At 43.4% G+C, this 17,748-nt stretch overlaps 1 protein-coding gene across 1 annotated transcript in view; it reads left to right on the forward strand.

Annotated features, from left to right (window-relative positions):
• The window catches only part of UBXN2B (UBX domain protein 2B), a 49,630-nt gene that overhangs the window by 21,932 nt on the left and 9,950 nt on the right, over nt 1-17,748 (forward strand). The window contains exons 3-5 of the mRNA XM_077267770.1: nt 7,604-7,724; nt 7,890-7,982; nt 17,289-17,398. Of these exons, the coding sequence (XP_077123885.1) occupies nt 7,604-7,724; nt 7,890-7,982; nt 17,289-17,398 (324 nt within the window). The remainder of the gene's footprint in view (nt 1-7,603; nt 7,725-7,889; nt 7,983-17,288; nt 17,399-17,748) is intronic.

The following is a 17,748-nucleotide window of genomic DNA, read 5'->3' on the forward strand; positions in this document are numbered from 1 at the left end:
AAATCATTTAGAGAGGACACGCTGGTCCTTTTGATCTGTCTGATCTTGCATTTCCCATGAAATAACAATTAAGGGTTATATTTTCTTCTAACTGTCTGGTGCAGTTCTTCATTTACCCCTGCTGGAAATGTATGAAGAAATTGGAAACTGTTACCAGTTGGGGGGAATGTCCCATCTTACTCCAACACTGTCGAACCAGTGCCAACTATGTCAGGACAGCCCTCTTTAAGAAAAAGGAAGAATTACACATTGCAGAGCTCTACGAACAGATGATACAGGGAATACAAGTATTTACTAAAACAGACATGTAAGGAGAGCTGAGGTCCTAACCCAACATTGCTCATCACTGATGAACCGCAGAGAGGCCAGGCGGAGACGCAGTAAGGAGATGCATGGTGCTGCTCCAGTAGGGGTCTGGGGGGCTGACGGAAACTCCCTAGCGCTTATAATGACCGTCTCCATCAGCCCCCCGGACTTTGAATGGATAGGTCCAGGCAAACAGATATTGATCACCTGTCAGTAGCTGAAATCCTGTCCATAGGTGATAAATGTCAGTTGTCAGAAGACCCCTGTTTGTTGCCTTTTACAACTGTGCTGTAAATATAGTCATTGATAGGTGGATATTTTTTCCTTTACACTGCGGTGGTGCATTTTCCATACAGGTGGTCCTACTAAAGTTGTAATAATTGAGTTGCTGTATGTAACACAGAAGTATCTCCTAGCCTGTTCTTCAGTAGGAAAGTCCTGTGATCTCCGCGGCATCCCCTGCTATCTAGAAACTAGATGGTGGCCCGATTCTAAAGGTACCTTCACATTCAGCGACGCTGCAGCGATACAGACAACGATGCCGATCGCTGCAGCGTCGCTGTTTGGTCGCTGGAGAGCTGTCACACAGACCGCTCTCCAGCGACCAACGATGCCGAGGTCCCCGGGTAACCAGGGTAAACATCGGGTTGCTAAGCGCAGGGCCGCGCTTAGTAACCCGATGTTTACCCTGGTTACCAGTGTAAAATAACAAACAGTACATACTCACCTTCGCGTCCCCCGGCGTCCGCTTCCTGCACTGACTGAGCGCCGGCCCTAACAACAGAGCGGTGACGTCACCGCTGTGCTGTACTTTCACTTTACGGCCGGCGCTCAGACAGTGCAGGAAGCGGACGGCGGGGGACGCGAAGGTGAGTATGTACTGTTTGTTATTTTACATTTTACACTGGTAACCAGGGTAAACATCGGGTTACTAAGCGCGGCCCTGCGCTTAGCAACCCGATGTTTACCCTGGTTACCAGTGTAAAACATCGCTGGCATCGTTGCTTTTGGTGTCAAACACAACAATACACGCCGATCTGACGACCAAATAAAGTTCTGAACTTTAACCAACGACCAGCGATATCACAGCAGGATCCTGATCGCTGCTGCGTGTCAAACACAACGATATCGCTAGCCAGGATGCTGCAACGTCACGGATCGCTAGCGATATCGTTTAGTGTGAAGGTACCTTAACACATTGGGTATTCTAGAATATAGTATATAGCACAGGCCACGTAGTATATAGGAGGCATGTAGTATATAGCAGACAAATACTACGTGGCCTGTGCTATATACTATGTGGCTGCCTTATACATACATACATATTGTAGAATACCTGATGCGTTAATACAGGCCACGCAGTACATAACACAGCCCACGTACTATATAACAGCCCACGCAGTATATATAGCAGCCACGCAGTATATAACAGGCGATGTAGTATATAGCACAGCCCACGCAGTATATAACACAGCCCACGCAGTATATAACACTGCCCATGTAGTATATAGCACAGCCCCCGCAGTATATCACACAGCCCACGTAGTATATAACACTGCCCATGTAGTATATAGCACAGCCCCTGCAGTATATCACACAGCCCACGTAGTATATAACACTGCCCATGTAGTATATAGCACAGCCCCCACAGTATATCACACAGCCCACACAGTATATAACACTGCCCATGTAGTATATAGCACAGCCCCCGCAGTATATTACACAGCCCTCGCAGTATATCACACAGCCCATGTAGTATATATGCCCCCGCAGTATATCACACAGCCCATGCCGTATATCACACTGCCCATGTAGTATATAGCACAGCCCCCGCAGTATATCACACAGCCCACACAGTATATCACACTGCCCATGTAGTATATAGCACAGCCACGTAGTATATCACACAGCCCACGTAGTATATAGCAGCCACGCAGTATATTACACTGCCCATGTAGTATATAGCACAGCCCACGCAGTATATCACACAGCCCACGCAGTATTTAGCAGTGTGGGCACCATATCCCTGTTTAAAAAAAAGTAATTAAAATAAAAAATAGTTATATACTCACCCACCGGGATCCACCGAAGCTCTGGCGATGGCGCGCGGCTGCCGCCATCTTCCGTTCCCAGGATGCATTGCGAAATTACCCAGAAGACTTAGTGGTCTCACGAGACCGCTAATTCTTCTGGGTAATTTCGCAATGCATCTCTGGGAACGGAAGATGGCGGCAGCCGCGTGCGGCTCGGCGGACTACGGAGGGTGAGAATAGTAGGTTTTTTGTTTTTTTTATTATTTTTAACATTACATATTTTTACTATTGATGCTGCATAAGCAGCATCAATAGTAAAAAGTTGGGGACACACAGGGTTAATAGCAGCGGTAATGGAGTGTGTTACCCGCGGCATATTGCGGTCTGTTACCGCTGCCATTAACCCTGTGTGAGCGCTGACTGGAGGGGAGTATGGAGCGGGCGCCGGGCACTGACCGCGGGGAGTAAGGAGCGGCCATTTTGCTGCCGGACTGTGCCCATCGCTGATTGGTCGCGGCCATTTTGCCGCAACCAATCAGTGACTTGGATTTCCATGACAGACAGAAGCCGCGACCAATGAATATCCGAGACAGACAGACTGACGGAAGTGACCCTTAGACAATTATATAGTAGATGATTGACATCTTTGTACCACAGCGGATGATGCAATATAAAGCAGAGAAGTCAGATAAATAAAGGATTTGTCGCCTTGCAGAAAGCTTTCTGCTATAAGCTGCAATAGTTTTTAAAAAGCAAACTTGAGTATTACATACCCTCCCATCGCTGCCCCGCTCTTTATTGTTGCAACACTGCTGTCAAATGAACATCGCTGTAGCTCATCACTGAGCTCAGTGGCTCGTGCCATCTACATGAGAAGAGCAGCTGTGCTCAGTTATGGGTTGCAAACAAACAACAATTTGAAGTGAACGCTGCAGACAAACAACAGAAACCAGGTGTCACGGGTTTACTGCGACAGAGGAGCCAGAAGACCGCAGCTTCTGATGTCTCCTACCGCTGCACTGATTAGAAGCAATTCTCTTTCCTATTAAACAGTGCAGGTTTTTTAGCAGTGCAGGAGTTACTCTGCCCTGTTGAGAGGTCCTGGAAGCTTTTCTGCATTTAAGGCTCTCAGATGTGCACTGTTACCAGTCCCATCATCTATATAACCTGGGTCCTGGCAAGCACTCCTTGCCAGAGCTAATGTTATGGCTCTGTTGTCGGGTGTCCCGGGACCAGGGGCTCCTTCCCTGTCCCTAAAACCAAGGACGCCACAGCTCCCCTGTTCCCCAGATTCCTCTAGTGGTGAAGATACCGGAGACACGTATCTTGCATTAGCTCCTGAATCCGCCCTCAGTCTGTACCCTTCCCCCACCCAGGAAAAAGGGTAAGGGTACAGACTGAGGGTGGATTCAGGAGCTAAGGCAAGGTCCGTGCCCCCGGCATCTTCACCATCAGAAGTAAGCTGGGGAAGAGGGCAAGCTAGGGCGCCCCTAGTGTTAGGGACAAGGAAGGAGCCCCTGGTCTTAGGACTCCCGAAAACCGAGCCTTGACACTTAGCTTGCCAAGCTTCCAGATTACCGCCATTATCAAACGCAACCATGCCTGGTTGTAGGTTCATCGACGAGAACCACAGATCTGTCTGGTCTGTTATACCTTTACACAACTTAGTTTCAGCAGAGCCTGTTGCCTCTTCACCGAGGTAGTGCTGCACTGCTTCCAGCTTGCGACTGATATGGACAACGTGCTCAAACATGACAATTCATCGTCGTCGAAGGAGGGGGTGTAGGTACTGTAAGATAGCACTTACTGCATGTGTTGGGGGACTCTCGCTTCGCTACGGGATTCAGTCACACAGGCACGATTTTCTCCATTAAACAGTCCATGCGGTTAATTTACATGTCATAAACCACCATGTTACACAGCACACACATGGTTCATAGTACATGGCTTCCTTCATTTGACAGACACTACACCCGCCAGTCCTCTTCTGACCAGTTCCCGGGGTTGTCCGCGCGCCGTATCAATGTCTCTACTCAGATAGCATTACACGACATTAGATTGCAGTCTCTAAACACGCCAGACCTCACTTCGTCAAGTTACCGTGGGAGACCACACAGTTTATAGTAACTGACCCTCGTCAATGCACACAGTCCGCCATACTCTGTGTTACCTTCACACGCTGACTCCTCGTCAGTCCTCTCTCCCAGAGAAGCTGCCTAACTAGCATCACCATCCTGGACAATGCCTTGCTCACCATGCCAACCGACATTTCCAGACCCACAGAAGGACGGTAGCTTCCCCAACACAGTAGCCGTCACAGGCTCTGCAGGACCATGGCCTCACCCCGTGCTCTTCAGGAATCCAGTCCTACTCCTAAGACATTCCAACACAGAGGCCATCCAGGTCCATGGACAGCTGAGCGCTGCGCTGTGACAAAGAATTGGACGTGGTTGCTAATGGTTCTTGTAAATGTGCAACGACTGTCGTCTTCTGACCATGGCTGCTCAAATATTTATACATTTTTAGTGCATTACTACACACCATTCGCCTCATGTTTCTCGAAACGTGAAGAGCGAGAGGCCAGAATCAATAAATCGAAATGTATAGAGCTCTTCGGAGTGTTCGAGTGCGGAATCACTTGTCTCTTAGGGCTCGCCATGGTGGTAGGAAGGAAGATCAGGGTGAGGATTATAATGTCCAGATTCTTGGCTAGTGAAACTGTTCCATGTGGAACACTGGGTGCTGCTGGGAAACATACTGTAAAGCATTATGTGCCATCCAAGAGACCACCTGTTTGCACTGTTCTGGCTTCAAGTGAGGTGTCCCGTGCCCCCCTGCAAAGTGGGACAGGAAGCAACATTTTGTGGACCAGCTTGTTTGTTGTGATCCCGCAGCAGGTACAGTTTTACTTGGCCTCTGCTTCTGCATGCACCATCAGCAGCATGTCCACTTCCCCATCCCTCAGCGCACACCATGCACATTTTAAATTAGGTATATAATATATGCCTGCAAACTTTACGGTATTAATAGAGAAAAGAAAATATATAGCCCTGAAAAGGATTTTTTTTTTAGGTTGCAGCAGCAGTATAACATCTCCTGGACAGGGGAGGAAGCAAAAGAGTGTACAGCACAGGATCGCAAATAATTATTTATTTGAAGCAAAACATGTTTTAAAACCAGGCAGGGAATGAGACGGACTCTACAACCCACACAAGTGGCTCAGGTAGTGCAGCTCATCCAGGATAGCACATCAATGTGACCTGTGGAAAGAAGGTTTGCTGTGTCTGTCAGCATAGTGTCCAGAGGCTGGAGGTCCTACCAGGAGATAGGCCAGTACACCAGGAGACGTGGAGGGGGCTGTAGGAGGGCAACAACCCAGCAGCAGGACCGCTACCTCAGCCTTTGTGCAAGGAGGATCAGGAGGAGCATTGCCAGAGCCCTTCAAAATGACCTCCAGCAGGTCACAAATGTGCATGTGTCTGCCCAAACAGTTAGAAACCGACTCCATGAGGATGGTCTGAGTGCCCAACGTCCACAGATCGGGGTTGTGCTCACAGCCCAACACCGTGCAGGATGCTTGGCATTTGCCACAGAACACCAGGATTGGCAAATTTGCCACTGGCGCCCTGTGCTCTTCACAGTTGAAAGCTGGTTCACACTGAGCACATGCAGTGGCAGTGGGTCAGTAATTGTGTGGGGTGGCATTTCTTTGGCGACTGCACAGCCATCCATGTGCTCGCCAGAGGTAGCCTGACTGCCATTAGGTACCGAAATGAGATCCTCAGACCCCTTATGAGAACATATGCTGGTGCGTTTGGCCCTGGGTTCCTCCTAATGCAGGACAATGCCAGACCTCATGTGGCTGGAGTGTGTCAGAAGTTCCTGCAAGGTGAAGGCATTGAAGCTGTGGACTGGCCCGCCGGTTCCCCAGACCTTAATCCGATTGAACACTTTTGGGACATCATGTCTCGTACCATCCACCAACGTCACGTTGCACCACAGACTCTCCCTGCTTCAATCTGTCCTGAATGCTGCTGCCAGGATCATATTCACCAACCTTTACACCGATGCCTCTACCTTGTGCCAGTCATTACACTGGCTACCCATCCACTCCAGAATCCAGTACAAAACTACTACCCTCATCCACAAAGCACTCCATGGCTCAGCACCACCCTACATCTCCTCTCTGGTCTCAGTCTACCACCCTATGCGTGCCCTCCGCTCCGATAATGACCTCAGGTTAGCATCCTCAATAATCAGAACCTCCCACTCCCGTCTCCAAGACTTTACACGTGCTGCACCAATTCTTTGGAATGCACTACCCAGGTTAATACTATTAATCCCCACAGTTTTAAGCGTGCCCTAAAAACTCATTTGTTCAGAATGGCCTACCGCCTCAACGCATTAACCTAACTATCCCTGTGTGGCCCATTAAAAAAAAAAAAAAAATACTTAAACCATAATCAGGTTCTTCGCATCATGTTCTCATACACTTTATACAGTTACTAGCCCTCTGTGTCTGTACTGCTACATACTTAGGCAGTTAACTGGTTCAAGCAGCTTTACATGAACACCCGAGACTTACACAATGGCTGGTCCAAATAACTAAAGCAATTGTTACCATCCACCTCTCGTGTCTCCCCTTTTCCTCATAGTTTGTAAGCTTGCGAGCAGGGCCCTCTCTCCTCTTGGTATCTATTTTGAACTGTGATTTCTGTTATTCTGTAATGTCTATTGTCTGTACAAGTCCCCTCTATAATTTGTAAAGCGCTGCGGAATATGTTGGTGCTATATAAATAAAATTATTATTATTAGTCCAGGTCTGAGAGGAGATCCCTCAGGAGACCATCCACCGCCTCATCAGGAGCATGCCCAGACATTGTAGGGAGGTCATACAGGCACAAGGAGGGCACACACACTACTGAGCATCATTTCCTTGTCTTAAGGCATTTCCACTGAAGTTGGATCAGCCTGTAACGTCATTTTCCACTTTGATTTTGAGTATCATTCCAACTCCAGACCTCCGTGGGATATTAGTTGTGATTTATATTGATCATTTTTAGGTTTTATTGTTCTCAACATATTCCACTATGTAATGAATAAAGATTTACAACTGGAATATTTCATTCAGTGATATCTAGGATGTGGGATTTTAGTGTTCCCTTTATTTTTTTGAGCAGTGTAGTTATAATAGAATAGATCATTATTTTCAAATTCATTATTATGTAGACTAATTGAAAGCTAACATTGTTTTTTTTCTTTAGTTATTCTAGATTTCATTCTCCGGGTAAGATTGTAAATGAGCTTTTTAAGGAAGCAAAGGAGCATGGAGCCATCTCTGTGGAAGAAGCCAGTAAAATGTCAGAGGAACTGTTTAAACCAAGGGTATGTCTATTGCTTAACAGTGAAGTTTATGCAAAGACTCAAAATTTACTGTGTTCACCCTTATTTTTCAAGACTTCTGCAATTCATCCTGGCAGCTATTAAGACTGTCATAACGTTATTACTGGAAGGCAAAGGTGTATTAATGCTTGGTGTCTGTTTTTCCAGTCTTTTTCCGGTGGTGGTTACATTCTGGGCGATTCATCAATAAGGCAATCTGAATACATTCACGGGGAGGAGCTCTTTCCTGGAGGACCTGATGTGAGCGGTTTCATCTTATGGTTTTATAATTAACTGTAAATAATCTTTTCAGGGTGTCCATACCCTTAGTAGTATTAGTGTCCCGCATGGCAGAATCACACATGGTTTTACTGTGAGTTGCCTTGTGGAATCTGGAACAGGTAAAGAATATGTTCTAACTGTGTTTCTCAACTAATAAAGGAGAATTGTGATCCCCTCACCAGAGTGTAGAGGTATTACAGAGACATTTTCTAACCTCTCAAGACCTCTCCAGCATTACAAAGACAATCTACTAAATTCAATGAGAAATATCTAATACTTAACCCCTTCACCACCTTGGGTTTTTCCGTTTTTGTTTTTCGCTACTCTTCTTCCCAGACCCATAACTTTTTTATTTTTCCATCAAAATTGCCATATGAGGGGCTTTTTTTGCAGGACGAGTTGTACTGTTGAACGACACCATTGGTTTTACCATACAGTGTACTGGAAAATGGGAGGGGGGAAAAAGTGCAGTGAAATTGCAAAAAAAAAAATGCCATTCTACAATTGTTTTTTGGGTTTATTTTTATCATGTTCGCTAAATGCTAAAACTGACATTCCACTATGATTCTCCAGGTCATTACGAGTTCGTAGATACCAAACATATCTAGGTTCTTGGTGAAAAAAATTAAAAGTTTGTCAAAAAAAACAGAAAAAAAAATGTTTCCATTTTCCAAGACCTGTAGCGACTCCATTTTTTTGTGGTCTGGGGCTGGTAAAGGGCTTGTTATTTGCAGGGTGAGCTGACATTTTTATTGATGCTATTTTTCGGTAGATACAATGTTTTGATTGCTCGACATTGCATTTTAATGCAATGTTGCAGCGACCAAAAAAAAATGTAATGCTGACGTTTTGATTTTTTTCTCATTACGCCGATTACCGATCGGATTAATTCTTTTTATCTATATTGATAAATGGGGCAATACCAAATATTTGTTTTTTTTTATTTCTTGTTACTGTTTTATTTTGAATGGGGCGAATGTGGGGTGATTTTAGCCTTTTTGTATTTTTTTATTTTTTAAAAAACTTTTTTTTTAACTTGCTTCATTAGTCTCCATGGGAGACTAGAAGCTGCGATCTTCTGATCGCTTGTGCTATACAGAGTAGGGCTAAGGTCCTGAGGTCCTGCAATGACTGCACATAAAGAAAAAGACATAGCGTATCAGAAAAACTACTACATTTCTAATTGGAGGTATTTGCTAATATTATTATTATTACACCTACTACATATTGGGATAAGATCTTGGAGATGGGAACTCCCCTTTTAATAACTGTAAATTGAAGATCAAGAGGAGGGCTATGAGTTAGGTGACATTTTAAAGCCAAGACTCTTAGTGTTAAAGGAAAGGGTAGGTTTGTAAGTAAGACCTACTGTCAAGCTGTGATCCTGCTCCTTAACCCCCGGAGCTTTTTTCGCTTTCGCACTTTTGTTTTTCGCTCCCCTCCTTTCCGGAGGCATAACTTTTTTATTTTTCCGTCAATATGACCATGTGAGGGTTTAGTTTTTGGGGGGCGAGTTGTACTTTTGAACAACATCATTGATTTTACCATGTCGTGTACTAGAAAACGGGAAAAAAATTCCAAATGCGGTGAAATTGCTAAAAAAGTGCAATCCCACACTCCTTTTGGTTTGGGTTTTTTGCTAGGTTCAGTAAATGCAAAAACTGACCTGATATTATGATTCTGCAGGTCATTAACGAGTTCATAGACACCAAACATGACTACGTTCTTTTTTTATCTAAGTGGTAAAAAAAATTCCAAACGTTGCTAGAAAAATTGCTCAATTTTCCGATACTTGTAGCGTCTCTATTTTTCGTGATCTGGGGTCAGGTGAGGGCTTATTTTTTTGCGTGCCGAGCTGACATTTTTAATGATACCATTTTGGTGCAGATACTTTCTTTTGATCGCCTGTTACTGCATTTTAATGCAATTTCGCGGCAACCATTCTGGCGTTTTGAATTTTTTTTTGTGCTATGCCGATCAGGTTAATTCTTTTTTTTTTTCATTGATAGATCGGGTGATTCTGAAAGCGGCGATACCAAATATGTGTAGGTTTGATTTGTTTTCAATGTTTTATTTTGAATGGAGCGAAAGGGGGGTGATTTAAACTTTAATATTTTTTTTATTTTTTTCATATTTTTAAAAACATTTTTTTTTCTACTTTTGCCATGCTTCAATAGCCTCCATGGGAGACTAGAAGCTGGCATAGCCTGATCGGCTCAGCTACATAGAGGCGATGCTCAGATCTCCCCTATGTAGCTAAATTACAGCATTGCTATGAGCGCCAACCACTGGGTGGCACTCACAGTAATCTGGCATCAACAACCATAGGGGTCTGCAGAAGACCTCTGGTGTTATGCCAACGCACCGATGACCCCCGATCATGTGATGAGGGTCACCAGTGCATGCATTTCCAGACGGATGGCCGGAAGCGCTTGTTAAATCCTGCTGTCAGAGTTTGACAGCAGCATTCAACTAGTTAGTAGGTGCGGGCGGAATGCAATTCCTCACGCGCCTATTGCGGGCACATGTCAGCTGTTCAAAACAGCTGACATGTCCCGGCTTTGATGCGGGCTCTCCGCTGGAGCCCGCATCAAAGCGGGGGTACTGACCTCGGACGTACTATTCCGTCCGAGGTCAGAAAGGGGTTAGAAACCTTCAGGTGTGTTCTCTCATAGGAACATATCGGGGGTATTGTTTTCTAAAGCTTTCATCTATTGTCTCCCTTGTACCTAATCAGGACATATGTGCCACTTAATCTTTAAAATGTGTGGTATCTTTCAACTATGTGTCACAGATATAATTTCATTTTTCTCTTACGGTCGTGTCCTTCCCCATATTGCAGGCTGCACTTTAGGTCTGTGTATATCAATGGTGCTGCGGTCTTCATTAGCTCAGCCTCCACGACTTGCAAAGCTTCTGTCCTGTACTTATTTCCTCTTCATGTGCTTTCTTTCTTTTATATAACCTTTTTTTTCTGCTCTCCCTGAGGGCTCATTCTCACATGCGAGAAACTCGGATGAGTCTCGCACGTCAATACCCGGCACTCGGATTGGAGTGTGCGGCCACGTAGCAATACATGCAGCCGCACGTTCCACTCCTGAGTGCCGGGTATTAACATGCGAGACTCATCCGAGTTTCTCACATGTGAGTATGAGCCCTGAGACTGTAAATGCTTTTCCTTTTCTCCAGATATGGAGATCTGTGTACAACCCTCACTGCATCCATTTCTAACATTAAGAGAAGGTAGGGGGCGAGCAATAATTAAAATCAGAATGGTGAAAAGCTCTTGTAGATTTGTATCTTTTTTCCACGTCTCTCAGTTTTATAGAAAACTTATGATGTACAATAACAAATTATATTGTGGTACCTTGTTAAAATCGATGTGAATACTTTTCTGCCCAATGATGACAAAAGTATTCTCAGAGTGATACCTTTAGTGGCTAACCAGAAAATAATGTTTGCAAGCTTTTGTCATCATTGCGCAGAAAAGTATTCACATCGATAGAAAACTTAGAAACACTTTGCAGCAGCAAAAGGTTAGATTGTTTTTGAAGACTAATTCGAAAGTAGTTGTATTTCTTTAGAACTCTTCCACTGTCAGTTCCACAATGAGACTTATCTTCACTGAAGTCCCATATTCTTACATTTATTTGTCAGGGTAAAGTGAAGATGATTCCACGTTTACCTTGTTTTCCCCCAAACCCTAGGTTGCATTAAGAGTACTGCATTGGTGCGCTGAATTTGAAGAATGGGCGAAACAAAAACTGGAACAGGACCCTCAGTTTAAACAGAACATTATGTTCAGTGATGAGGCAAACTTTTTTGGGTGGGCCATTTATATGGATACACCTAAATAACATGGGAATGGTGACAGTTTTCTTGCGTAGGGTGTCTTGCATTGAAATCTGCTGCAATGACCCAGGTACTGCGTTCACCAGACTTCAACACAATTTCTATCCGCTCCTCACTTGTTAACCTCTGCGACATGTCAATGGCTGTAAACAAAGAGAAACTTGTAAATAACTCATGAAAGAATAACGTTACGTTAAAACCAAGCACACTATTGTATGTCTTGTGAAATTCTCAATACGTTTGATGTGTCACATGACCCTCTTCCCATAGGAAAAAATAAAGTTGGATCCAAAATGGCCGACTTCAAAATGGCCGCCATGGTCACCACCCATCTTGAAAAGTTTTCCCCCTCCCATATACTAATGTTCCACAAACAGGAAGTTGATATCACCAACCATTCCCATTTTATTTAGGTGTATCCATATAAATGGCCCACCCTGTAGAAAAATACTATAATGCAGCTCAGCTAGCCCAACCGAGTTCAAATTGAGTTATAATCTCACTCCCTTGTTGGGTTTCAGTGGAGAGAGGAGCAGTACCTGACTTCAATATTGTTGTCTATTCATTCCTCCCAACCTGCTATATTATCTCCTTCACTGTCCCCATTCCCTGACCCTTTTGAATCGCCTACCAAAATTGTACTATCTTTGCTTTCCTCATACTCCTCCTACCACATTAGTTAAGAATACAAATTTACCTTCTGGTCAAAAGTGTGGGGGAGTTACTGTTCTAGGCAAAAAGGGTTTTCTACATATTGTTGTGTTTGTAGATGGGACAAACATAAGATCCAAAGATTTGAGATGGGCGGACTCCTGGATGCCTGGGTTTGACCAAACAGCTAAAAAGGTTCGGGTACCAGATCAGTACCCGGACCAATTCAGTGTTTGCTGCTTCTGATCGGCAGTAAAATCATTAACATACCCATACTGTCAAATGACAGTTTAAAGTTTACCTCCGGTCATTGGCGTGGGCTGATGGAACTACTGCTCCCATCAGTCTATGCCTGCTGCCACTAATAACAGCGAGAACAGTAGCGGCTGATGGGAGTATTAATTAGCAGGCTCCTGTGCTATGAATAAATAATTTAAAAAAAAATGGCGTAGGTTCCCCTGTATTTTTGATAACCAGCCAGGCAAAACTGACAGCTAGGGACTGCAACCCTCAGCATTAGCAAGGTTGACTATCAAGAATAGAGGGGTCGCCACAATGCTTTTTTAATTATTTAAATAAATAATTAAAAAACAACAACGTGGGGTCCCCTCCATTTTTGACAACCAGCCTTGCTAAAGCAGACAGCTGGGGAATGGTATTCTCAGGCTGGTAAGAGGCCATTGATATTGGCCTTCCCCAGCCTAAAAACAGCAGCCTGCTGACGCCCAGAAAAGGCTCATCTATTAGATGCGCTAATTCTGGCTCTTTCCACTTGCCCTGTAGCAGTTCTTATTTGTGAGGTTGATGTCACCTTTGTATTGCCCGGTGACATTAATTCCATGGGTTAGTAATAGAGAGGCATCTATAAGACACTTATCCATCACTCATCCTATAGATATATTGTAAATAATCACACAGCCAGAATAAAGTCCTTTAATTGAAAGAATGACACAAACTGCTTATTCTCCCAGTGGTTCTCAGCCTGGACGGTCACATCTTGCACTGTCCAGGTTGAAACTGTTAATCCCCAGACATGGATTACAGCGTGGGACAGAACGACAGACAAGTGAGGGATATTGTTGTTGTTTTTTATTTTTGTTCTAGCGCAGGAGACGATTGTTTCAATGAAATGGGCGAAGACGTGAGTGTAGTTCAATTTAAAATCATTAAAGGAGTCAAACCCACAAATATGAACCCCACTTGCCACCACTACAGGGCAAGTGGGAAAAGCCGGGCAAAGCACCAGAATTAGCGCATCTAATAGATATGCCATTTCTGAGTGACTGTAGGCTGCTGTTTTTAGGCTGGGGGGAGCCAATATTAATAGCCCCTTACCAGCCTGAGAATACCAGCCCCCAGCTGTCTCCAAGGCTGCTTGTTAAAAATGGGGGGTACCCCACGTAGTTTTTTTTTAAAAATTATTTATTTAAATATTTTAAAAAACAGCATGGGAACCCCTCTGTTCTTAATAACCAACCTTGCTGAAGCTGACAGTTGAGGGTTGCAGACCCCAGCTGTGAGTTTTGTCTGGCTGGTTATCATAAATACAGGGAATCCACACCGCTTTTTTTAAATTATTTATTTTGCGTGCAGTTGCCGGCTGATGAATACTCTCATCAGCCGCCCCTGCTCTCACTGTTATTATGGAACCAAAAATAAGGGAAGTGCCAGAATCCCAATAAAATATTCGATTTTTATTGATGTACAAAAATATAAAACATATGTATTCCTATCATATATAATCACAGGGGACAACGGAACAGAGTGACAGCTGAACAGATTACACACTAATGACCCAGTGGTGCTAGGTATAGAAATATTACATTGTTAATGCAATATAAACAATGATCAAAATCCATAATTCAGTAAAGTGCTGGTGCATATTAACCACAAAATGGTAATGGCAAAAAAAACCAAAAACGTATAAAGCATATAAAAAAAATGAGCAATATATAAAGTGACAGTGCACAGAGTAGCTGAAAAAACGACTAAAGTGCCATTAGTGATTCTATAACATGATATTACAAGATTAGATCATAGTAATGAAGACTATCTTGGCATGGAGAGAAGTTTTTTTGCCTAAGCTAAAAAAGTGAAAACATTGTGCCAAGAGCCGATTAGAAATAAACACGTGTGCTGTACCTGAGTGTGAGCTGCTCAGTCAGAGCAGCGTTTCGCAATCGCTTCTTCAATGGGGGGTCAGTGAGTTTTTTCAGCTACTCTGTGCACTGTCACTTTATATATTGCTTATTTTTTTATATGCTTTATACGTTTTTTTTTGCCATTACCATTTTGTGGTTCATATGCAACAGCACTCTACTGAATTATGGATTGTGATCATTGTTTATATTGCATTAACAATGTAATATTTCTATACCTAGCACCACTGGGTCAATAGTGTGTAATCTGCTCAGCTGTCACTCTGTTCCGTTGTCCCCTGTGATGATATATGATAGAAATATATATGCTTTATATCTCACTGTTATTAGCAGCAATGGGCTTAGGCTGATGGAAGCTGTAGTCCCATCAGCCCACTCCAGTGACCAGAGGTAAACTTTATATCTGCGATCACAGCTGCAAGCTTATGCAGCCATTTGACAGCGTGGAAACCGGGACTGTGTGACCGGCGGCAGTGATTTTACCGCCAATCAGAAGCAGTGTTTGCCGCACTATCATACACATGACAGCGCGACAAACACCCGGTGTCTGGGGGGCCAAACCTGAACACTAACACGGACAGACTTTCTGGTGAAGTCTGTGTTCGGTGTCCGTGCCCGAACGGTAGGTGTTTGGTTCAGACGCCAAACTTTACTGTTCGGTTTTGCCCATCTCTACCCAAGATTTCTTTTCTTCTAATCATGGTATGTCCTCTTCAAAACATTTCCATTTCCATCTAATTCTTTTTAGTGGATCACTGAAATAAAAAGATGGCAATCTAAGTACCAAATTTATTTTTGAACACATATGTTTAATGGTAGGACTACACGACGACATGTGCCGCACAACACTGAAATCGCTGAAAATCTAATAATTTCCTATGGTGTCGCATTTTGACCCGTGACACACTGCAAGGGATAGCGTTGCACATGTTTCCAAATGTATTAGATTTTCTGTTACTGGTTATAAATGACACACTTGCTTTAGACTGCAACTTGGCTGCTTTATTTTAGGCAAATTTGAGCTCTAAAACTGTCAAGTCACAAACAAGTTGCACAGATGTTTTTGATCCCTCAGTTTGTCAGAGAATGGATGTCCAGAAACACGTCTCCACGTAGCCGTGCTTAGCTGTAATATCTTAATAATCCAGGAGGATTATGAAATGTATCCACATTGTACAAGTGATTTTTCTCTTTTTCAAACAAACGTTCCTACATCTTACGTTGAGAGGAGGATCTCGAAGAATCTTTGTCTTTCAAAAATAGTCAAAATATCTGTCCTTAATAGCCCAAACGTTCAATTGATACTGCTCTGGTTGAATCCGCATATAAACTCCTCATGAGATGGTAATTGACACCTCAGAATTTGAGGTGGATTTTTCTGGGATCTTCTCACCCTTGCTTTTGGAGTTGTGATGTGAGAGCTCACTATTATACATACATATATACATACTAGATGGAGGCCCGATGCTATCGCATTGGGAGGGCGGTACTGTCGCGATGGGGGCAGGCTTTGCAGCGTTGAGAATCCCCACCCCATGTGCTGACTTCTCCCGTATGTGCTATCCCCCCATCTCTCTCCTTCTTGTGCTGTGTTCTCCCCTCACATTACAGCAGGAGATCGCAGAGGATACATTTTGTGAGGTACAATGGAGATCAATATTCCAAGTATGGACATATACCAATTACATAGTAAGTTAATTAATAGTAAGCTGACCTAATAAAATCAGCCCTAATTCTTTTGTATTCCTCGGTATACCCAAGTACTTTTTGTATGTGCTTTATGCCAGCTCTGTGCAAAGAGGAGCCGTGCTATGAGAGTGCCCCAGACCTTAGGTTGTGTGCTGCCAACAAGCCATGTCAACGTGCTTCAGTAGAGCCAGACCTCATCCAACATGGCCCAACAGTATAAGACTGGAAGAATATTAGCACAACATGCTGCAATAAAAATGTAATTCAGAAACATGCTATTGAGATAGTTTTCATCTTATAATGGATGAAACAAAGAATATATTTTGATGTGCTACTTGTAAATGTAGATTGTGAGCCCTTGCGGGCAGGGTCCTCTCTCCTCCTGTACCAGTCGTGACTTGTATTGATTAAGATTATTGTACCAGTTTTTATTATGTATACCCCTCCTCACATGTAAAGCGCTATGGAATAAATGGCGCTATAAAAATAAATAATAATAATAATAATAATAATAAATATAGGCATGTAGTATCAGACATTTTTATTACTGCCTTGCTGTGCATGTTATTACATACTGCTCTTATCGTTCCAGTGCGTCACTGATTGTTATGTCAAGGCTGATTGACCATTTCAAGGGCATTAGCCTGTCTCTGTGCCAACATGTTGGTAATCCTCTCTGCTCTCATGCCCGTGATCCTAATTGTCCATGAACTTTGACTTAGATCTAGAGAAACTAACAGTGAAAGTCCACAAATCTACTAAAGCAAATAAGACAGCCGTGTCTGTAGTTATTGTACAGTAGTTTTCTTTGTTATAGACACATTGTGGTGTTTCCACGTACAAGTAGTAACTGCACTAGTATTTCTATATTCCATTATAACGTGTTTTATCATTTTTTACATCGACCTGAGTGTTCATTATCATTTCTTGACAGGTGCAAATATTGCTGAAACTATGGAGCAATGGCTTTAGTTTAGACGATGGAGAGCTTCGTTCTTACACAGATCCAGTGAATGCTCAGTTTCTGGAATCCGTTAAAAGAGGGTAACTTTTTAATTTGTATACAAATCTACGTTTAAAGGGGTTGTCTATTTGTAAAATATTAATGACCTAACCCTTAGATAGTTCATTAATATCAGGTCAGTACAGGTCCGCATCCCCGGCGATCAGCTGTTCTGGGGCCCGGTTGTGACCAGTTATAAGCACATTGAATGGAATTGCCATGGGTAGCTCCATTCAGTGTGTAGTGGCCACTGCCAAGTACTGCTGTACTGATCCTATTCTTTTGAGACTCAGGGCATAAATTAAATGCTTTATTTGTGACGCAGACATTTATGGAAGTGATCCAGCTCTATGTGGGAACTCTGGGGCGAGGGATCCAGACATGCACAATT

This window comes from Ranitomeya variabilis, chromosome 6 (assembly GCF_051348905.1).
Source record: "Ranitomeya variabilis isolate aRanVar5 chromosome 6, aRanVar5.hap1, whole genome shotgun sequence".
NCBI classification, from domain to species: domain Eukaryota; kingdom Metazoa; phylum Chordata; class Amphibia; order Anura; family Dendrobatidae; genus Ranitomeya; species Ranitomeya variabilis.